Source organism: Erpetoichthys calabaricus, chromosome 1, assembly GCF_900747795.2.
Source record: "Erpetoichthys calabaricus chromosome 1, fErpCal1.3, whole genome shotgun sequence".
NCBI classification, from domain to species: Eukaryota; Metazoa; Chordata; class Cladistia; order Polypteriformes; family Polypteridae; genus Erpetoichthys; species Erpetoichthys calabaricus.
The window spans coordinates 47,453,751-47,477,657 of record NC_041394.2 but is presented as its reverse complement, the minus strand read 5'-3'; the positions used below and the strand labels follow the sequence as shown (position 1 = coordinate 47,477,657).

General features: G+C 40.6%; 1 protein-coding gene across 2 annotated transcripts in view; it reads left to right on the top strand.

Annotated features, from left to right (window-relative positions):
* Positions 1-23,907, top strand: part of LOC114649480 (serine/threonine-protein phosphatase 2B catalytic subunit gamma isoform-like) — a 240,364-nt gene that overhangs the window by 87,267 nt on the left and 129,190 nt on the right. For both annotated transcript variants that reach the window (XM_051924127.1, XM_051924123.1), the window contains exon 2: positions 13,014-13,211. In XM_051924127.1, the coding sequence (XP_051780087.1) occupies positions 13,014-13,211 (198 nt within the window). The remainder of the gene's footprint in view (positions 1-13,013; positions 13,212-23,907) is intronic.

Genomic DNA, 23,907 nt, shown 5'->3' with positions numbered 1-23,907 from the left:
AGACCTGCATCTCCTTTAAATTACTACTAATATAAATAAATATATTGATTACATCTTGCCTGAAGAAGGGGCCTGAGTTGCCTCGAAAGCTTGCATATTGTAATCTTTCTAGTTAGCCAATAAAAGGTGTCATTTTGCTTGGCTTTTCTCTACTAATATAAATTAAGAGTTGTCATGAGTAGTGCTGTTGTCTCACTGTTCCAGTGTCTTGGATTTAAATCCTGTGCCTGATTGTTGTACATGTCCAATTTGCACTTTTTTGCATGGGTTTTCCTTCCATATCCTTGAAGACATGCAGGTAAGGTTAATTAGCAAGTCTAAATGCGAAATTGGCTCCTGAGTGAATGTACAGTCATACATGTATAATAATTTACTCTACTTTCAACAAAAAAAGATAACAGTGGCATGTCTTTCATTTCCTAGCAACATCTGAATACTGGGGGGTTTTCCGAACAAAGATTTTTAGTGAAGCAGTATTTAGTTGTATGAAATTAAATCAAATGTGAAAAACTGGCTGTGCAAAAATTTGGGTACCCTTGTAATTTTGCAGATTTGAATGTATGTAACTGCTCAGTACTGATTACTTGCAATTCCAAATCGGTTGGATTAGCTCATTAAGCCTTGAACTTCACAGACAGGTGTGTCCAATCATGAGAAAAGGTATTTAAGGTGGTCATATTGCAAGTTGTGCTTCCCTTTTACTCTCCTCTGAAGAGTGACAGCATGAGGTTCTCAGCGCAACTCTCAAAAGATCTGAAAACAGATTGTTCAGTATCATGGTTTAGGAGAAGGCTACAAAAAGCTATCTCAGAAGTTTAAACTGACAGTTTCAACTGTAAGGAATGTAATCAGGAAATGGAAGGCCACAGGCACAGTTGCTGATAAACCCAGGTCTGGCAGGCCAAGAAAAATACAGGAGAGGCATATGCACAGGATTGTGAGAATGGTTACAGACAACCCACAGATCACCTCCAAAGACCTGCAAGAACATCTTGCTGCAGATGGTGTATCTGTACATCGTTCTACAATTCAGCGCAATTTGCACAAAGAACATCTGTTTGGCAGGGTGATGAGAAAGAAGCCCTTTCTGCACTCACGTCACAAACAGTTGCTTGTTGTATGCAAATGCTCATTTAGACAATCCAGATTAATTTTGGAATAAAGTGCTTTGGACTGATGAGACAAAAATTGAATTATTTGATTATAATAAAAAACGCTTTGCATGGTGGAAGAAGAACACCTCATTCCAAAAAACACCTGCTACCTACTGTCAAATTTGGTGGAGGTTCCATCATGCTGTGTGGCTAGTTCAGGGACTTGGGGCCCTTGTTAAAGTTGAGGGTCAGATGAATTCAACCCAATATCAACAAATTCTTCAGGATAATGTTCAAGCATCAGTCACAAAGTTGAAGTTACTCAGGGGTTGGATATTCCAACAAGACAATGACCCAAAACACAGTTCGAAATCTACGAAGGCATTCATGCAGAGGGAGAAGTACAATGTCCTGGCCGTCACAGTCCCCTGACTTGAATATCATCGAAAATCTATGGGATGATTTGAAGCAGGCTGTCCATGCTCGGCAGCCATCAAATATAACTGAACTGGAGAGATTGTGTATGGAAGAATGGTCAAAAATACCTCCATCCAGAATCCAGACACACCAATCAAAAGCTATAGGAGGCGTCTAGAGACTGTTATATTTGCAAAAGGAGGCTCAGCTAAGTATTGATGTAATATCTCTGTTGGGGTGCCCAAATTTATGCACCTGTCTAATTTTGTTATGATGCATATTGCATCTTTTTTGTTAATCCAATAAACTTAATGTCACTGCTGAAATACTACTATTTCCATAATGCATGTGATATATTAAAAGGAAGTTGCTACTTTGAAAGCTCAGCCAATGATAAACAAAAATCTAAAGAATTAAGAGGGGTTCCCAAACTTTTTCATATGACTGTAAGTGTGATTATGCTGATGTATGTTCGAGCGGATGTTGCAGTGTACTGGAATTCAGTCTAGATTTGTTTTTGGCCATGTGCTCAGTGCTGCCAGATAGGCTGTGGCCTCTGTGACCTTGTATTGGAGTAAGAGGATTTGAGTATGATAATTGATGCAGTGCCCTCCTTTTTTCCCCCTGCAGCTTTATTCTCCCTGGATCCTTCAAAGGCATTTAATTGGTTAAATTGGGCATTTCTCTCCCAGGGCCTGGACAAGATTAGATGTAAATTACATAAGAGCTATTTCACTATGTAATATGAATCACAGAATTATTCTTTGCACTCATGACGTGCTTCAAAACTAGAGAATGCTCATACAACCATGAAAGTAACACATTTCCAGTTCTACACAATTTTTTTTTCTTTTTTTTTTTTTTTTTTCCCCTAAAATGACTAGTCTATTCACTGTCTCTGGCTTGGTTGATGCCCTCTTGCATGTGACATTGCTGCCTCCTGCGCTTGGAAAGTGATGGCAGGAATACAGAGGTAGCATCTAGCCAAAAGGCCCACTTTCGGAACTGTTGCATAAATGTTCCAACATTCCAGTGGATTGGCTTCACTGTCCACGGAAGAAACTAGGAGGTAGATATCAAGTTCTGCTTCAATAGATTGCTGATCTATGAGTTCAGCTGCTGCAACAAAATGAGGTCTCTTGAAATAGTTGCCCAATGTCTTCCTCTGTTTTTGACTAATTGTTCTCCCTCATCTCCTTCTCTACTGACAAAACAGTGAAATCCAGCTGCTAATGTGCTATGGCCTTCTTCCGTCATTTCAGCAACAGCTCTGGCTTTTATGGTATCAACTTTCTCATGTTTCATATAGTGGGTTTTGAACAGAGGACCAGGGAGGTCAGTAGCTGCAGTATTATACAGTATTTGTCATTCAAGTAGCCAGTGACAGTAGTTTTAATTTTCTTTGTGATATTTGAGTCTCCATCCTCTGGCCTTAGGCCCTCCTCACTGAGCAGATGGAGCACAGGCTTCAGATATGAAACACTGACACAGTATTCTCCTGACAGTACAGTGAAACCTCGGTTCACGAACGTCTCGGTACAGGTACAGATCGGTTTACGACCAAAAAGTTTGCCAAACTTTTGCCTCGGTTCACGACGACACACTCGGTATATGAACAAGCCAGTTTCCCTTTCGGTTTGTACATGTTCAGTCTCTCCCTGTGCATTTCCTGTGCAGCGAGCAAGAGTGAGACAGACGCACACACACAGGCAGCGCGAGAGAGACAGACGCACACACACAGGCAGCGCGAGAGAGACAGACGCACACACACAGGCAGCGCGAGAGAGACAGACGCACACACACAGGCAGCGAGAGAGAGACAGACGCACACACACAGGCAGCGCGAGAGAGACAGACGCACACACACAGGCAGCGCGAGAGAGAGAGCTGGACGCATAAGGTAGGAAGGCAGTTAAAATCAAGCCCAGTGCATTCTTTGTTTTCACTTCTGTTTACACCGATCGGTTCGTAGTGTGAATTGTTGCAATGTTACTTTTCTTGGTGGTTTATTAAATTACGGATTTTTTCAAATGTTCATTTATTTCCCTGTGCTTAAAACTCATTTTAAAAAAAAAAGTGTTTTTAGCCAGCGGTTGGTAGCGCTATAGCATGAATTATTGCAGTGTTAGTTTTCTCTGTTGTTCAAGGTTTTCTCAGTGTTATTCAATGTTTTTAAATTTTGTTTACTATTACGCTGTGCATTCTATGGTTTAATTAAGTATATTTGTCTTAAAAACTTAAAAAAAAAAAAAAAAAATATATATATATATATATATATATATATATATATATATATATATATAATATATGTATATTTACATACAGTTTTTTATGGTCTGGAACGGATTAATTGTATTTACATACAATCCTATAGGGGAAATTGCTTCAGTTCATGACCAAATCTGTTTACGACCAGAGTTTTGAAACGAATTATGGTCGTGAACCGAGGTTCCACTGTATATCTTTAAAATTAACCAGAGGATTCAGAGCCTTGTGAACAGACTCTAGGTCAACAATGTCTTGCCATGTGTGCACAAAGTGTTTATTTGTTGGATGATAGTTCCTTTGAAATGGTCTTCTCCTGCCCCATCACTCTCCTTACCATTTTTTGAAGGGACTCCCATCTAGTAGGTGTTTCTGTAATCACTTTCTACTTGAGCAGATTAAACAACTCTTGAACTACTTAAAGAACTCTCTGCTTTTTCTAGAGAAAAAAGTGCTAACCACTTTCTTACACACAGCTATGGCTGTCAGTTCAGCTGTCTCTTACAGCTCTCTTTGTAGAGATAACAAAACCACAGTATATTCATGTATTATTAATAAACTATTACTATATTACTAATAAATTATGTACTATGTAAGTTGTATGATTCATTTTATTAATTTATTATTATTGTACAAGTTATGTGATACATGTATTAATATTCTGTTACTAATATATTTTCATTATATTACTAATGTAACAATAGTTTAATAATATATGTACAGTATTATTAGTAAGCTATTACTATATTACTGATATATTATGTTCTATATGATAGGTTACATTTATATTAATTTATTAATATTATGTTAATTTTTAATTAAATTACTAATTTAACAAAAATAGTTTATTAGTGATACATGAATGTATTGTGGTTTTGCTATCACTACAGTGAGAGTTGAAAGAGGCAACATAAATGACAACAGTAGGTGTTTGTACCAAAGTAGTCGGGGCTTTTTCTTTCTCTTGGGAAAACTGAGAGTGCTGGCAGCAGCAGCAATTATAATAGTATTGAACAGTAATGTAGACCACACAGCAGAACTCAGCTTGCAGGTAGTGTGGTGTCTGTGTGAAATTGTGATAAAGTCTTTGTAGATCAAAACCTGGTATAATGAGTTCAGACCCCACTTCTCATTTTGTTTACCCCTGCGCACGTTACTTAAACTGTCTGTGTTCCAAGTGGAAATAACAAAGAAATGTAACCAATTGTGTCTGTTATTGTAAGCTGCCATGGACAAAGGTTCCAGTGTTCTGAAGATTTGTGCTGCCTTGTCGAAATATGCTACTGTACTATAAACAGATAGCTACATCTATCGATCATTGCTACCCTATCTATCGAAACATGCTCCCTTTGGCTACATTCACATGATAAGCATTGAGTTTTACTATGAGCTCAATGTTGGTGCTTTGTTCCTGTACATGAGAAAGTTGCTGAGAAATGCAGCTAAGCGAAGTGCTGAGACGGCATCAAAATATGCTCTGTTCTGGTGACATTTTTATTCAGTTATTTATTTGATATTTATAATTTATTTTTATTATACGGCATAAATATATTTTAGCAAGCACACATCAAACAGCCATCTTTATCAAGCGCAACTATATATGCAACAACTGCCCAACATTTATGTTATGAATTATATTATTCAGCATACACCTTCTTCTTGTTCTTCTTCTTCTTCTTCTTGTTCTTCTTCATTTTTTGGCTGCTCCCGTTAGGAGTTGCCACAGTGGATCATCTTGTTCCATATCTTCCTGTCCTGTACATCTTACTCTGTCACACTCACCACCTGCATGTCCTCTCTCACCACATCTATAAACCTTCTCTTAGGCTTTCCTTTTTTCCTTTTGCCTGGCAACTCTATCTTTAACATCCTTCTCCCAATATACCCAGCATCTCTCCTCTGCACATGTCCAAACCATTGCAATCTTACCTCTCTGACTTTGTCTCCCAACCGTCCAACCTGAGCCGACCCTCTAATGTACTAATTTCTAATCCTGTCCATCCTTGTCACACCCAATGAAAATCTAAGCATCTTTAACTCTGCCACCTCCAGCTCTGTCTCCTGCTATCTGGTCAGTGCCACTGTCTCCAATCCATATAACAAAGCTGGTCTCACTACCGTCCTGTAGATCTTCCCTTTCACTCTTGCTGATACCAGTCTGTCACAAATCATTCCTGATACTCTTCTCCACCCATTCCCCCCTGTCTGCACTCCTTTTTTCACCTCTCTTCCACAATCCCCATTATTCTGTACTGTTGATCCCAAGTATTTAAACTCATCCACCTTCACCAACTCTGCTCCCTGCATCCTCACCATTCCACTGACCTTCCTCTCATTCACACAGAAGGAAGCAGATAACAGCTGCAGTGATGTACCACATTGCAAACAAAAAAAAATTGCCTACTTATTTGTGCTCTAAAAATACTCTGTCTTGTTTCTACTGACCTTCATTCTTCTCCTCTCTAGAGCATATCTCCACCTCTCCAGTGTCTCCTCAACTTGCTCCCTACTCTCTCTACAGATGACAATCCATCCATCCATCCATTTTCCAACCCGCTGAATCCGAACACAGGGTCACGGGGGTCTGCTGGAGCCAATCCCAGCCAACACAGGGCACAAGGCAGGGTGCCAACCCACCGCAGGACACACACAAACACACCCACACACCAAGCACACACTAGGGCCAATTTAGAATCACCAATCCACCTAACCTGCATGTCTTTGGACTGTGGGAGGAAACCGGAGCACCCGGAGGAAACCCACGCAGACACGGGGAGAACATGCAAACTCCACGCAGGGTGGACCCGGGAAGCGAACCCGGGTCTCCTAACTGCGAGGCAACAGCGCTACCACTGCGCCACCGTGCCGCCCACAGATGACAATGTCATCAGCAAACATCATAGTCCAAGGGGACTCCTGTCTAATCTGATCTGTATACCTGTCCATCACCATTGCAAATAAGAAAGGGCTTAGAGCTGATCCTTGATGTAATCCCACCTCCACGCTGAATGCATCCGTCGCTCCTATCACAGACCTCACCACTGTCACACTTCCCTTATACATATCCTGTACCACTCTTATATACTTTCTCTGACACTCCCAACTTCCTCATACAGTACCACAGCTCCTCTTGAGGTACCCTGCCATATGCTTTCTCCAGGTACACAAAGACACAGTGCAACTTCTTCTGGCTTTCTCTATACTTCTTCATCAACACCCTCAGAGCAAAAATTGCATCTGTTGTGTTCTTTCTTGGCATGAAACCATACTGCTGCTCACTAATCATCACCTCCCTTCTTAACCTAGCTTCCACTACACTTTCCCATAACTTCATTCTGTGACTCTTCAATTTTATCCCCCTGTAGTTACTACAGCTCTGAACATCCCTCTTATTCTTAAAAAAATCGGTACCAGTACACTTCTTCTCCACTCCTCAGGCATCCCCTCATTTTACAAGATTCCATTAAACAATCTGGTTAAAAACTCCACTGCCATCTCTCCTAAACACCATGCTTTCACAGGTATGTCATCTGGACCAGTGGCCTGTCCATTCTTGTTCTTCCCGATTGACTATCGCCACATCATCCAACCTTCTCTCTCTCTCACTCTCTTCATTCATCAGCCTCTTGAAGTACTCTTTCCCTCTTCTCGACACACCCTTCTTGCTTGTAAGTATGTTTCCATCTTTATCCTTTATGACCCAAACCTGCTGCACATCTTTCCCAGCTTGGTCCCTTTGTTTAGCCAATCGGTACAGGTCCTTTTCTCCCTCCTTAGTGTCCAACCTCTCATACAACTCATCATACGCTTTTTCTTTAGCCTTCACCACCTCTCTCTTCACCTTGCACCTTATCTTTTTGTACTCTTGTTTACTTCCTGCATCTCTCTTACTATCACACTTTTCCTTCGCCATCCTCTTCCTCTGTATACTCTCCTGTACTTCCCCATTCCACCACCACATTTCCTTTTCCTCCTTCCTCTGTCCAGATGTCACACCAAGCACCGTTCTTGCTGTCACCCTTACTACTTCTGCTGTAGTTACCCAGTTGTCACCCAGTGCCTGTCTTACCTTCTCCCTGAACTCAACTTTGCAGTCTTCCTTTTTCAACTTCCACTATTTGGTCCTCGGCTCTGCCCTCACTCTCTTCCTCTTCTTGATCTCCAATGTCATCCCAGAGACCACCATTCTGTGCTGTCTAACTACACTTTCCCCTGCTACCACTTTGCAGTCTTTAATCTCCTTCAGATTGATTCTTCTGCATAGGATGTAATCTAATCTAATCCTCTGTGCATCTTCTTCCACTCTTGTTAGTCACCCTATGTTCCGCCCTCTTTTTAAAATACGTATTCACCACAGCCATGTCCATCCTTTTAGCAAAATCCACTGTCCTCTGACCTTCTTCATTCCTCTCCTTGACACCATACCTACCCATAACCTCCTCATCTCCTCTGTTCCCTTCACCAACATGTCCATTGAAAGCCGCTCCAATCAACACTGTCTGACCCTTGGGTACACTGTCCATCACTTCATCCAACTCACTCATTCAGCACACACCTAAAGGAAGCAAAATCAGTTGACAAGTATGCCTTATCAAAACATGTTCCCAGTGCATACATACTTCAGACTGGGCCACTTCTTGCTCCCAGGGTTCTTAAAAGAGCCCAATTACTTACTAAAAAAACATGTCTGATGGTCATATAAAAGGAGCATCATTTAAAGCAGATTGGCTTTGGGGACTAGATAAGAAAAGAAAACAGTCAAATCTTTGTTGTACGCTTTCTACAATTTTAACTATGTCTTTTCTGTACTGGGCTCAATCAAAATGTTGCCATTTGCTGGAGGATTCATAGCACACCTACAAAAATGATTAAAAAACAACAGTTACATGTAGATCATTTATTGTCACAAGGCAGGAATTCAGTCGACACACATCATCTGCGGTTTTGAGATCCCACACCAAATGGAATTCCAGTCACCATGAACTGGAACTCTTCGATTGAGCTGACCGCGTGTCTTTAGGTTTGTGAGGCACACCACAAAATTATGAGGACAACATGCAGACTTTACTCAGATACCACAGTGTGTTCAAGTCATGACCCTTAGAGCTGTGTGGGATTCGAGATGCCTTGGATTTGTTTCTGTTCAAGTTGCTTCACCATGTTATGAGCCTTAAATAACACTGTAATGGCTGTGGAGCTACAGTGCATCCGGAAAGTATTCACAGCTCATCACTTTTTCCCCATTTTGTTATGTTACAGCCTTATTCCAAAATGGATTAAATTCATTTTTTTCATCAGAATTCTGCACACAACACCCCATAATGACAATGTGAAAAAAAGTTTACTTGAGGTTTTTGCAAATTTATTAAAAATAAAAAAACTGAGAAATCCCATGTACATAAGTATTCACAGCCTTTGCTCAATACTTTGTCAATGCACCTTTGGCAGCAATTACAGCCTCAAGTCTTGTTGAATATGATGCCACAAGCTTGGCACACCTATCCTTGGCCAGTTTCACCCATTCCTCTTTGAAGCACCTCTCAAGCTCCATCAGGTTGGATGGGAAGCGTCGGTGCACAGCCATTTTAAGATCTCTCCAGAGATATTCAATCGGATTCAAGTCTGGGCTCTGGCTGGGCCACTGAAGGACATTCACAGAGTTGTCCTGAAGCCACTCCTTTGATATCTTGGCAGTGTGCTTAGGGTCGTTGTCCTGCTGAAAGATGAACCGTCGCCCCAGTCTGAGGTCAGGAGCGCTCTGGAGCAGGTTTTCATCCAGGATGTCTCTGTACATTGCTGCAGTCATCTTTCCCTTTATCCTGACTAGTCTCCCAGTTCCTGCCGCTGAAAAACATCCCCACAGCATGATGCTGCCACCACCATGCTTCACTGTAGGGATGGTGCCAGGTTTCCTCCAAACGTGACACTTGGCATTCACACCAAAGAGTTCAATCTTTGTTTCATCAGACCAGAGAATTTTCTTTCTCATGGTCTGAGAGTCCTTCAGGTGCATTTTGGCAAACTCCAGGCGGGTTGCCATGTGCCTTTTACTAAGGAGTGGCTTCCATTTGGCCACTCTACCATACAGGCCTGATTGGTGGATTGCTGCAGAGATGGTTGTCCTTCTGGAAGGTTCTCCTCTCTCCACAGAGGACCTCTGGAGCTCTGACAGAGTGACCATCAGGTTCTTGGTCACCTCCCTGACTAAGGCCCTTCTCCCCCGATCGCTCAGTTTAGATGGCCGGCCAGCTCTAGGAAGAGTCCTGGTGGTTTCAAACTTCTTCCACTTACGGGTGATGGAGGCCACTGTGCTCATTGGGACCTTCAAAGCAGCAGAAATTTTTCTGTATGCCCCGCAATTGGTGATGAATGAAATTAATTAAAAAACCATCCTTGTCTCTTCTTTGGTTCTAATGGCTCTTCTGCTTCCAAAGAAGAGCTGTCCTTCAGCATTCAATATTAAGAGCTATATTCATTAAAGAACTATCTTACCAAAACACTGTAATTGATTGGAGTTCAGATACTCCCCCTTTAGTGTGAATTTGGAGGCATACCTTCTAAGGTTTAATTTCTGGGACTTCCCATACCCTGATGGGTATGCTCCCACAGACAGAAAGCTGAATTAGTCTTCTGCATTACCTATAATAACTATAGATGTTACACACCATTATCAGCTAACTTTTCTGTTATCCAGCAAAACTAGTTTTCACATGCAAAGCACACCATTTGATCTAACTTCTGCTTTGTATGGAAAAACCAGTGTTTACATGTAAATATTCACATGTTTACATGGCAAAACGTTATGATTAACGTATGATTTTATATTATTCTTCTCACTTTTCCCTCTGCTCACCGTTATGGGAGAACTACTTTTCCTGCATAATGTGTGTTTTCACACGCAAAACATGTCATTGCAGATAACTTTTGTGCTCTGTAGCAAAACAAGTGTGCGCATGCATATATGTACACGTTTAAAAGTCAAAATGTTGAAATGAATATAAGATTTTTGTGGTATTATCTCTAGGAAACATTTTTTTCTAAAGTTTCGCAAATCGATAGGTACAGTGGCGTATGAGATGAAATGTATGCTGTCCATGAGCAGAACAGCTTTGGAGCACATTTTGATAAGTTGAGTGGTTCAATAGAACAATGAGCACGCAAGTGAGGGTGTGGCTTGGACTACCAAGATGCCTCAGCAGCACAGGCCTGGATGGGAATGGAGATCTCTCTGTGCCTATATCAAGCCTCGTGGAGGAATATAAATAAGCCAAAGCAAGACTAGATATAACAATGAAGAGTCCCATGATCCCATCATAAGAAATGCTGCGCCAGTCCTAGCGACAGGGAGGAAATGGGACACGGCAGAAGGCAGAGACAGAAACAGGGGACACCCTCAAACACTGAAATATTGTTGGGCAAGTCCAGCATGTCAGAAGGGGACTTGGTTTGGGACCAACAACCCCCATGTGGCAAAAGGCTACATCAAATGAACGCTGGCATCTGGTTGTGGAGGAGGTGCACCAGCAGAAGGAAGCAGCCAGATGTGCCAGAGCAGTCTCCCAAGCTCAGCAAGGCTGTTGGATGAGGTGGGATGGCATAGAGCAACGTAAAATGACATGGAGTGAGCTGTGGAACCTGGAAACGAACAGGTTAAGTTTCATCATTAGAGCCACATATGTTGTGCTGCCCTCACCAGCAAACCTACATCTTTGGTGTGGGGAGTATTCAGCCTGTCACCACTGTGTGGCCTTGGCAACCCTCAAATACACCCTTGTGGGTTGTAAGAATAGCTTAATGCAAGGAAGATACACATGGTGTCGTAACCAAGTACTGAGGTGCTTGGCTTTGGCACTAGAGGAAAAGAGAGTGTCATTGTACACTATGCCCCTAAATGCCCAGGCTACCTTCATGCAACTAACATCCTTTATCTGGGAAGGGGAGAAACAGTAAGACAAGCCCTCAACTTCTGACTTATGCCCGCTGGGTATAGCCAGGGACTGGGAAAAGCGTGTTGACCTAAATCAGAGACTCACTTTCACATCTGAAATTGCAGACACCAGTCTGGACTCAGCCTTAGTCCTTTGGTCTGACTCCTGCTGATATGTCTTCATCGTTGAACTTCATCGTTGGAGAATGCCATCAATGAGGCCGATGGGGGAAAAAAAATATAAAAGCTGTGGTATCACAATCTTGCAGATGAGGCAGAGGAGCAAGGCGGGAAGGTGAAGGTGTGTCCAATAGAGGTGGGCTGCAGGGGCTTTGTAGCCAGTTCCACTACAAGGCTACTGAAGGAATTGGGCATCAAAGGGCAGGCCCAATGGAAAGCATTTAAGGAACTCTCTAATGTTGCTGAAAGAAGCAGTCACTGGTCGTGGCTGAAGCAAAAAGAGACAGCATGAGCTCCCAAATGACTGCTTAGTAACCATTCGACACACACCCAGGTCTGAACAGCCTGTGGTGAGCCTACCTCAGCTGAGGATGTCTTGTGGTCAAAGGCCAAAACACCATATGAGGCTGGGGTACGCAACTGATGATATGTTGTATTGGTGGAAACATCACTAAGTAGTCATTATCAATGTCATCCCAACAAAGAAGACATCTCCAGACCCACTCAAGACAAGTGCTGTGCTGAATCGTCAGGGATTGTATTATCTAGCCCTTTTAAACAAACTGAATTTATAGCTCTGATGTCCAACTTGAGTCAGTGGTGGTGGCAAAGTGTCCTGTATCTTTCAATGCAGGGTCCAATTTAGCCCAGATTAATACTAGACATCCATTTGTACACAAAGCCGCAGAAATTATGTTTAACTTATTGGCATGCTTTCTCCAAAATAAAATATTAGAAAATATAGTTTTAAACATTTTTGTCATATCTAGCTGCATTTCTTAGGTTTCTTAGGTTTATGGGTTTTATATGTTAATTGAATCTTAGAATAGAAAATGAAATCACGAAACATAAAATATAATAAATTGTGTTCATCTTCTGAAGATTATCTTACTGCTGTTTTCATAATTTAAGATGTTGTTTTTGCTTTGTTACATTTTGGCAATTTTTTCAAACTATGGTTTGACTGAAAGAGCACAACTTTCAAGAACAATCTACACTTTGCTCCTTTTTCAAGTGCATAACAATTACATTTGCTCTGAGAAGTGCAATGATAATTTTATAATTGGTATAAGGCTAAGACAAGAGCCTAAAGAACTCTTTTTGCTTTTTCTTCTCTCCACTTTTTATAGCGGTTCCATTTCCACCCACTGTCAGACTGACTATGAAAGAACTATATGAAAATGGTAAACCAAAGGTGGATGTCCTGAAGAGTCATTTAGTTAAAGAAGGCCGATTAGAGGAAGAAGTAGCACTGAAGATTATTAATGATGGAGCAGCAATCCTGCGTCAGGAGAAAACCATGATTGAAGTGGAGGCTCCTATTACAGGTACTTAAACTTTGATCTGTTTTGTTGTAGAATATATAATGTAAAACATTCTATGAGTTTGCCAAATTAGCAAGAGATGAATGGGTCATAGGTACCACCAAAATTACACAGAGAGGGATTAGGCTCCTAATCAACTCTACTGAATAAAACTAATATCAAACTGGTTATAAGAGGTCACTTATGTATGTTGTCTTTGAAAGACATTGACTGCAGGGGGCTGAAGACCAAATTTGGTGCCCTAAAAGTAAAGCTTTCTGAGGAACCAGTATATGAAAGAGAGAGTGAAATAGAGTGTTGCCTCAGGAAGCTATAGGGCAGGTAATTGAGCAGAAGCATGGAAAGAGAGATTGGACAAAGATTATCTGGTAGGAGGAAAAGGTCATAAAGTTTAACATGATAGACAGATGAGAAAATTGTTCTTTTTTTGTGATATTTGGGGAATTGTTATTTCACCCAACTAAGTATCTGTATGGCTATCTTGTAAAACAGGTCACAGGCAGGCAACAGGATGTTCTTTCCACATATTTTATACTCCTTACTCTGGTTCATTATATAAAAATCAAATATCAGTTTTTGATACCTTTTGGGATCCTTTTCATTTTTACATTTGTATGCCTCATGGACATTTCTGTGCTGTTCACTCTCTCTTTTACTCTGTTTTTATATAAACACACTGATTGCCCATTGATTATATGCTTTGCAAAAGACTGACAACAGTGCTGATTCCTGTACCTAATTCTGCCACGACAGGTTTTAGTTGCCTAGATTTGGGATAAGCAGCATTGAAAATTATTGCAGTAGTTTCTCCTCTTGTGCCCGCTGAAATGTGTCTCTTAAAGAAAGGGCCATCATCTTTATTTATAAACTGAAAATCTAAAACATTTTAAAGCAAGCAAACAAAGCTGAAATTATTTTCTTTTAGCAGAGGCATTATTTTGTATATTATTGATTTAATAGAAGCAGACGGTTTTTAAGCTTGGGTTCCTCAAGGCTCTGGATGCTGTGGGGCTGTCCTGGTTGACACATCTCTGCAACATCGCATGGACATCGGGGGCAGTTCCTCTGGATTGGCAAACCAGGGTGGTAGTTCCCCTTTTTAAGAAGGGTGACTGGAGGATGTGCTCCAACTATAGGGGGATCACATTTCTCAGCCTCCCCGGTAAGGTCTATTCAGGTGTGCTGGAGAAGAGAGTTTGGTCGATGGTCGAATCTCAGATTCAAGAGGAACAATGCGGATTCTGTCCTGGCCGTGGAACACTGGACCAGCTCTACACCCTGGCCAGGATCCTGGAGGAGGCATGGGAGTTTGCCCAACCAGTCCACATGTGTTTTGTGGATTTGGAGAAGGCATTTGACTGGGTCCCTCGAAGCATCCTGTAGGGTGTGCTCTAAGAGTACGGGGTACAAGGCTCGTTACTACGAGCCATTCAGTCCCTGTACAGGAGGAGCAGGAGCTTGCTCCTGCATTGCCAGTAATAAGTCAGACTCATTTCCTGTTGAGGTTGGACTCTGCCAGGGCTTCCCTTTGTCACCGATTCTGTTCATAAGTTATATGGACAGAATTTCTAGGTGCAGCCAAGGAGTGGAGGGGGTCTTGTTCGGTGACCTCAGAATCTCTTTATTTGTGGATGACGTGGTTCTGTTGGCTTCATCGGACAGTGACCTCCAGCTCTCACTGGAGCGGTTCGCAGCCAAGTGTGAAGCAGCGGGGATGAGAGTCAGCACCTCTAAATCCGAGGCCATGGTTCTCTGCCGGAAAAGGGTGGAATGATCTCTCCAGGTTGGGAGCACAGTGTTGCCTCAAGTGGAGGAGTTCAAGTATCTCAGGGTCTTGTTCACAAGTGAGGGAGCCAAAAGGCGAGGCTGTCAATGTACCAGTCGATCTACGTTCCTACCCTCACCTATGGCCACAAACTTTGGGTAGTGACCGAAAGAGCACGATCACGGATACAAGCGGGCGAAATGAGTTTTCTCCACAGGGTGGCTGGTCTTTCCCTTAGAGATGAGGAGTTCAGTTATCCGGAAGAGACTCGGAGTAGAGTCGCTGCTCTTCCACATTGAGAGAAGTCAGTTGAGGTGGTTTGGGCATCTGGTTAGGATGCCCACTGGACACCTCCCTGGGGGGGTGTTCCGGGCATGCCCCACTGGAAGAAGGCCACAGGACAGACCCAGGACACGCTGGAGGGATTATATCTCCCGGCTGGCCTTGGAACACCTCGGGGTCCTCCCAGAGGAGCTGGAGGAGGTAGCCGGGGAGAGGGAGGTCTGGGCTTCCCTGCTTAGGCTGCTGCCCCCCCCTACCCGACCTCGGATAAGTGGCAGATAATGGATGGATGGATGGATGGTTTTTAAAATCCCACTTAACACCCCTCTAACACAGTACAGACAAAAACTTCACTGACTTTTGCAAGAAAAACAAAGATTATATATTTATCAAATATAAGAACAGAAAGATCGATTTACATCTTTGACATCAGGTATCAATTGCAGGCTTGTGCAAAGCTTGCCCAAATATATTATTAAAAATGTACACAGTCAATTTTAATCAAGGATTAGTAAGCAGTAAAGACAGTTTTAGTAATAGAAAAATAAATTAGCATAGTTATTTAGTGAAACCAGTTTTTAGAGATGGAGAAAAATCTTTAAACACCATGTGTCAAAACAACTCAGTGCATGAATTTTACAATGCAATTTTAGGGTATTGTACCGTGTTAGCCATTATGAATGTAGAGAAAAGCCAAGCAAAATGACACCTTTTATTGGCTAACTAAAAAGATTACAATATGCAAGCTTTCGAGGCCAGTCAGGGCCCTTCTTCAGGCAAGATGAAGAAGGAGCCCAAGTTGCTTCAAAAGTTTGCATATTGTAATCTTTTTAGTTAGCCAATAAAAGGTGTAATTTTGCTTGGCTTTTCTCTACAATGCAATTTAAAACACATTCATTCAGATTTGTAGCGTCTATTTTTTCTTCATTTTTTTTTTTTTTTTATTTAAATTGCCATTATTAAAAATCCATTATGACATATAACTACAATATGCAGCATTTGTGGCATCTCAGGTCAGAAAGGGCAAACTCCGTATTCCCACTGACAGATATTAAAAATGTTTCTCCCCCTGTCTTAAAAACATACTTTTCACAAAATTGTGAGTTTAACCCCATTGGTCATAATTTATGCTCAGGAATAGTTTGTTGTTTAGTTCAGAAATTAATCTATAGGTCACGGCATTGCAAGCTGTCTATTAAGTTAGATTCAATATTTTATCCTTTTTACGAAATAGATTAAGTAGACAGCAGTGATCTGATGAGAAGTTTGGTTTTTTGAAACAAAATTTGTATTTTTAGGCCAGTGGCGTGCTGTTGTTTGAACCAGACAGTTGCTTTGTTAAATAATTTATACAATAATTTACTTTCCTCAGCATTTTAGTTTGGTTCAGTATAACTCACTGTATAACTTATAAAAGCCTTTAAAATTACAGAATTTATCCATGTTAAATTGAAAGAATTAAGAATTATACAGATTTTGTACCTAGTTGTAAGCCAGTATGCCTTCAACATTTTGAAAATATGCTTATGATAAGAAAATGAAGTTGGGGGTAATTTTACTACCGTTTTTTGGCCGTATCTCTTACAAGGGAAGACTGCTAGGTCTCATTACTTTTCACAGTGACTAACATAAGCAGAAGTAGCAGAACTGGTTGGAAGCATTCCATGGTGGAAAACTTTGCACAGTTTAGAAGTAAAATGTGCATTTGGAACTATGTAGCTCAAAGAAGATATTGATGATGAAGTCTGTAAAGTTGCATACCAGGATTTGTAAGTGAAATGTAAACATTATGTGCCTTAACTTCCAATTAACACTTCGGTAATCCTGATCCTGTGTTTACATTGGGTATTAGTACTCCAGTAAAATGTAGAGATGTATATTGATTTTGAGGGATGCCATCTTACATATTTTAAAAAATGTAAGTATTAACATTTTATTTAAAATAGAATAAATAAAGGCTTATTTATTTACCCAGTTTATCTAGAAAGTCGGTTTAGAGTGTACTTTTTCTGTGTGTTTTCTCTTGAGGGGCACACATAAAATGCCCCAAAAACTACGCTGTATAAAGTGTATGTTCAAGGAATGTTTATTCTTCCACATACAGTCATGGCCGAAATTATCGGCACCCCTGGAATTTTCCCAGAAAATACACCATTTCTCCCAGAAAATTATTGCAATTACATATGTTTTTGTATATACATGTTTATTTCCTTTATGTGCATTGGAACAACACAAAAAACAGGAAAAAAGCCAAATCTGACATCATGTCACACAGAACTCCAAAAATGGGCCGGACAAAATTATTGCCACCCTTTCAAAATTGTGGGTAAATCGTTTTATTTCAAGCATATGATGCTCGTTTGAACTCACCTGTGGCAAGAAACAGGTGCTGGCAATATAGCAATCACACCTGAAGCCAGTTAAAATGGAGAAAAGTTGACTCAACCTTTCTGTTGTGTTTCTGAGTGTGCCACACTAAGCATGGAGAACAGAAAGAAGAGCAGAGAATTGTCTGAGGACTTGAGAACAAAAATTGTGGAAAAATATCAACAAGCTCAAGGCTACAAGTCCATCTCCAGAGATCTTCATGTTCCTTTGTCCACTGTGCGCAACATAATCAAGGAGTTCACAACACATGGCACTGTAGCTAATCTCCCTGGACGTGGATGGAAGAGAAAAATTGATAAAAGACTGCAACGAAGGATAGTCCGAATGGTGGATAAACAGCCCCAATCAACTTCAAAACATATTCAAGCTGTTCTGTAGACTCAGGGTGCAACAGTGTCAGCTCGAACTATTTGTCGACATCTGAACGAAATGAAACGCTATGGCAGGAGAGCCAGGAGGACCCCACTGCTGACACAGAAACATAAAAAAGCCGGACTGGAGTTTGCCAAAATGTACTTGAGGAAGCCAAAATCCTTCTGGGCGATCGTCTTGTGGACAGATGAGACCAAGGTAGAGCTTTTTAGTAAAGCTCATCATTCTACTGTTTACAGAAAACAGAATGAGGCCTACAAAGAAAAGAACATAGTACCTACAGTCAAACATGGTGGAGGTTCCAATATGTTTTGGGGATGTTTTGCTGCCTCTGGCGCTGGATGCTTTGACTGTGTGCAAGGCATCATGAAATCTGAAGACTACCAAAAGATATTGGGGCGCAATATAGGGCCTAGTGTCAGAAAGCTGGATCTGCGTCGGAGGTCATTGGTGTTCGAGAAGGACAATGACCCCAAACATACCTCTAAAAGCACTCAGAAATGGTTGAAGACAAAGCGCTGGAGAGTTCTGAAGTGGCCAGTAATTAGTCCGGATCTAAATCCGATTGAACACTTATGGAGAGATCTCAAAATTGATGTTGGGAGAAGGCGCCCTTCAAATCTGAGAAACCTTGAGCATTTTGCAAAAGAAGAGTGGTCGGAAATTCCAGTTGAGAGGTGTAACAAGCTTGTTGATGGTTATAGGAAGCGCTTGATTTCAGTTATTTTTTCCAAAGGGCATGCAACCAAATATTAAGTAGAGGGTCCAGCCCGGTTTTTGAGTTTTATGTGAAATGATGTCAGATATGGCTTTTTTTCTGTTTTTTTTGTGTTGTTCCAATGTACATAAAGGAAATAAACATGTGTATACCAAAACATTTGTAATTGCAACAATTTTCTGGGAGAAATGGTGCATTTTCAAGGAAAATTCCACGGGTGCCGATAATTTCGGCCATGACTGTAAGGCATGAAACAAAATTTTGCTGTATCCAATTTCATGATATAAAATACTGCCAATATGAAATTTGGCTTTGTATCTTGTATTGTATGATAATGCCACATGACTGGAATGAAACACCATTGCAAAAGAAAATATCTTTTGTCAAAAGCAGGGACTTTAAAAATCATAAAAAAAAAAACTAGAACTAAGGTATAGTGTGACAAACTTAGTGCACTTTGGCAGATTTGTTATTCATCTTCTGTATAATGATGTGAAGTTGAAAGTTGTTGGCATGCAACATAAACATCACCATACGTGAAGATGGGCTTGGGATGCAGGGCAAGTTTTTCACATTTACACTTAATTTTGTGAGTCGTGTCCTTAGGCAAGTATGGCAAATCACAGTGTTGTTTCATTAATGCACCACTGCGTCCACAGGCTTATTTACAAATAAAAATATATAAACTAACTTATCATAGCACTGGTTCAGTTTTTATAATGTACTCAAAATCAAACTGGGAGCAGAAAGATCTCAACAGCCATGGAATGCAAGACAGAATGCTCAAGATATCAATACGCCTTTCTCTGATACTGATTCAAAAACAGGTGTGGATTACAGCAAGGAGTTAATACAGCAGTGAGTATTGCATTGGTCTCAGTTCTCTAGCATAGTGGAGATGGAAAGCAGGCAAATTATCATTGCTAGCTTTTCTACTCAAAAAATACATTTGTTCTGTAGCAAGGAAGTGCGTGATTTCAACTTAAGGGGATATTGTCACAGCAGAGAGGTCTCAGCTTCATCTATAGTGTTGATCTTCTCAACAATAACAGCAACATTTATTTATATAGCACATTTTCATACAAACAGTATAGCTTAAAGTACTTTACAAGATGTCAAATATATAGTTACAAGAAAAGAAAAACAAATAAGATTAGGCAATAATATTAAAGAATAAGTAACTGAAAAAGAAAACATCTATACAATCTTAAAAAATGAATAAATATCAAGTAGATGAGTAGTGTCCTTAAATACAATATCATGTTGTAAGTAATTCTCTAAGGATTAGTCCAATGATGTTGTCAGATGTCCAGGAGGACAGAAAAAGCAAAAAACAAAATCTGCAGGGTTTCTAAGGCCACACTAGGCCTTCTACCTAACATAAATGTTCTCAATTCATTCCTCTTTGTTTGCATGCTTCATATGATAATATTTGATGAAGTTGGTCTCGTGGACAGCTGAAACACCCGCCTTCATTCCAGCTTCACAAGTGGCTGCCTGATGCCTTGATCAGGTGGTGGTGGTGGTGTTTGTGGTGCAATTAGCCACCACAGAAGAGCCTGAAAAGACAGCAGAGAAAAGTGGAGATTAATAGAGATTGCAAATCCCTGAAGAATATAATTCTATGACTCTATAGTCTATTAGGAGTATAACTAAAATGTAGCTCCAAAATAGCCAAATTAAAATAATGGAATTTTAGCATTTTTTTTTTTTAAAATTCCACATTATTAGCCTGGTGAATTTCTGTTGGTAAAGTATTTCACATTTTACATGCATAAGAGCAAAAGGCTGCCTTATCACCTCTTTTAAGCTTGGCACTTATAAATACACGCAGACCACAATGCGAAGATCTAAGATTATGACTTGAAGAGTGTAGGGGCTTTATACACTATTAGTAATATTTTAAAGTCAATTCAAAATGACATGGGTAACCAAAGTAAAAACGCTAAAACTGCTAAATGCTAAAAATGTTAAAATTCTGCAACTGACTAATTGCAACTGATGTCTGTCTTAGTTAGTCCTGTTAGGGGTGCATTACAGTAATCTAGTTGACTAAAAACAAAACAATGAACTAATTTGTCAGTGTCTTTTAATGTTATAAGATGTCTAACTTTTTCTATATTCCTTAAGTGAAAAAATGCAGTCCCAGTAATCTGGTTACTGTGTGATTTAACGGTTAATTCAGAGTCAATGATATTTCCTCTTTACCTCCGCCTTGACTTTTAAACCTAAGGGATCAAATTTATTTCTAATTTTCACAATTTTCTATATTTGCAAATAACTAAGTTCTATTTTTTTCTTATTTAGTTTGAGAAAGTCACTACTCATCTATTTGGAAATACTACTAAGACATTAGAGAGCAAAGAGCATGAGCATCATCAGGCGCTATCGATAAATTAACCTGAGTTTTATTTGCATATTTTTGATAGCTCACCTTGTGTTTTTAGATACAGTAATCCCTCCTCCATCGCGGGGGTTGCGTTCCAGACCCCTCCGCGAAAGGTGAAAATCCGCAAAGTAGAGACCATATGTTTATATGGTTATTTTTATATTGTCATGCTTGGGTCACAGATTTGCACAGAAACACAGGAGGTTGTAGAGAGACAGGAACGTTATTCAAACACTGCAAACAAACATTTGTCTCTTTTTCAAAAGTTTAAACTGTGCTCCATGACAAGACAGAGATGACAGTTCCATCTCACAATTAAACGAATGCAAACATATCTTCCTCTTCAAAGGAGTGTGTGTCAGAGAGAGAGAGAGAGAGAAAAAAGCAAACAGTCAAAAATCAATAGGGCTGTTTGGCTTTTAAGTATGCAAAGCACCGCCAGACAAAGTAGCTGCGAGGAAGGGAGAGGAGTGTCCGTATCCTCTAGGCCAGTGTGTGAACAGCCCCTCTGCTCACACCCCCTCTGTCAGAGCGAGAGAGAGAGGAAAGCAAACAATCAAAAATCAATACGTGCTGTTTGATCTTTTAACACTAGAATTACCAGAGCCTACGAAAAAACTCGTAAATCCGTCCCACCTTAAATCGCGTCTTAAATCCGTTTGCACCTCTCCGCCAGAGTCCTTTGTCATCTAAATGTGCTGATAAAGCTACTAGCAGCCAGCTATTCCATCCCCCCACCGACTTAGAATGAACTTCTCTCCTAGCTCAAGCCTTGCCTTGATTTGATTACCTGGGATTGAAGTGGAGTTTTACAGTGGAAATAATTCTAGCGTTATTTGGAATACACGCATTTCATGTGTGTTCCATTTCTATAGTTGGCTGTGCAAACACATTTTTAAAACAGAAACGTTTTTCATATTCTAATAGTAAATGACAAAATGTAGGCATAAACTATATAACGTATGAAGCCTGAAGTCCATATATCAAAGAAACACTTTCACAAAAGGTACAAATAAAAGAACACGTGCGCCTTCATTCAAAAAAAAAAAAACCAAAAAAAGCCGCGTTAGCATGCCACATTGACACTCTTATTACAACTGCTGCAGTGGCGTAATGGTATCAGCGCCTGACTGGGAATCAGAGGGTGGCGAGTTCGATTCCGCACGGCTCCACTTCGAGAAATTAACTGCTCTTATTCTTACAATTTTAGAATAACAATATAAATTTGATTTCAGTCTGTAACAGGCGGTGTAACTTATGATACTGGTAAAGGTTAGCTTTTTTTTTTTTTTTTTTTTTTTAATTCACTTTTCATTCTCGCAGTCGCATTCAGAATCAATCCATACAACCCCATCTGACACAGCTGGTTTCACATAAATAAAAGTGCACTTTTATTCAAGACTATAACCGAAGAATAAAGAAAGCAAGTTACAGTTGGTGGTTGATACGACAGCTTGCGTGGTGCAATGTTAAGAACTGCTGATTTCCGATCCGTGCTATATAAAATCATCACATTCAAATATTAACAGTTCCCACACACCCAAGGTCCGCCATTCCTATATTTACAACATGTGTACTTGTTGCAGTGTACACACCTCTCTGTGCTATGGTTCCTATTACAGTGAATGAGCACCTGACACTGTACTTTCTTCCCTGGGGGAAGCTGAGGTCTTAGAACGGAAGTTTGTTGACGCTGTATCATCTTTTCTTTTTCCATCGCCTTTTCCTGTAAGAAGCGACGACGAAGTTCCTCTGCAAGGTGAGCCATGAACACTCTTCTTTTCTCAGCGGACCCCGTGCATGCCTTATACAGTACGTGTGCGTTCATCGCTGCTAGGTCAAGGATGTTGTAGAACACAGCAACCGGCCACCTGCGTGTTCCTGTGCGCACTGAACAAGCACGCGCCTTCTGGTCCATGATGTCAACGCCACGCTGGGGAAAAAAGAAAGACAAATATATGTGACATTTTGAAGAAATCATTTTATCACCAGAAGAGCACCAGAATACATCGTCACACTAATATTTTTTTCATTAGCATACCTTCATGTGGTTGTAGTCTGTGACCGTGTTTGTTTTTTTTTTTTTTTATCTTGCCCAATCTCCACATCATGGTGCATTGTGCTGAGAATGCAGACAGACTTCATCTTTTTGGGCACATACACTGTCAGCATGGCACTGGGAGATCTAAACACCAGCGTGGAGAATTGTTCGTGTACTGAACTGACTTTAGCTGCAGGTGGAAGTTCCCGTCGCACTTTATTCATGGTGCCAAGCAGAGTTGCATTGCGGTGCAGCAGTCTATTAGCCAGCGAAAGTGACGTGAAGAAGTTGTCTGTTGTTACGGTTCTGCCTTTTTGGATTGCGGCAGATTTGGAGACAAAGTACATGTGCAATGCCACTCCTTATTTAGGAAAAGATCCCAGTCGTCCCACGGGAGAAAGACTTTCCGAGTCTGTGGTCATAAAGCTTATGGAGCCATTTCTGGACAAAGGCAGAACCGTAACAATACGTAACACGTGCTCTGATCGGGTAGCTTCTCAGTCATCTGCCAATAGTGTCCCTTGTATGAAAGCAACCAGAAATTAAAAGACCCATTGTCCACTGAAACCCACGAACCAGCGAAAAATCTGCGATATATATTTTAAAATGCTTACATATAAAATCCGCAATAGAGTGAAGCCGCGAAAGTCGAAGCGCGATATATAGCGAGGGATTACTGGTACTGATAAGGTCATTTATGTAAAAAGTCTTGTTGGTTAATGCTGTAACATTTAGTAAAGCCAC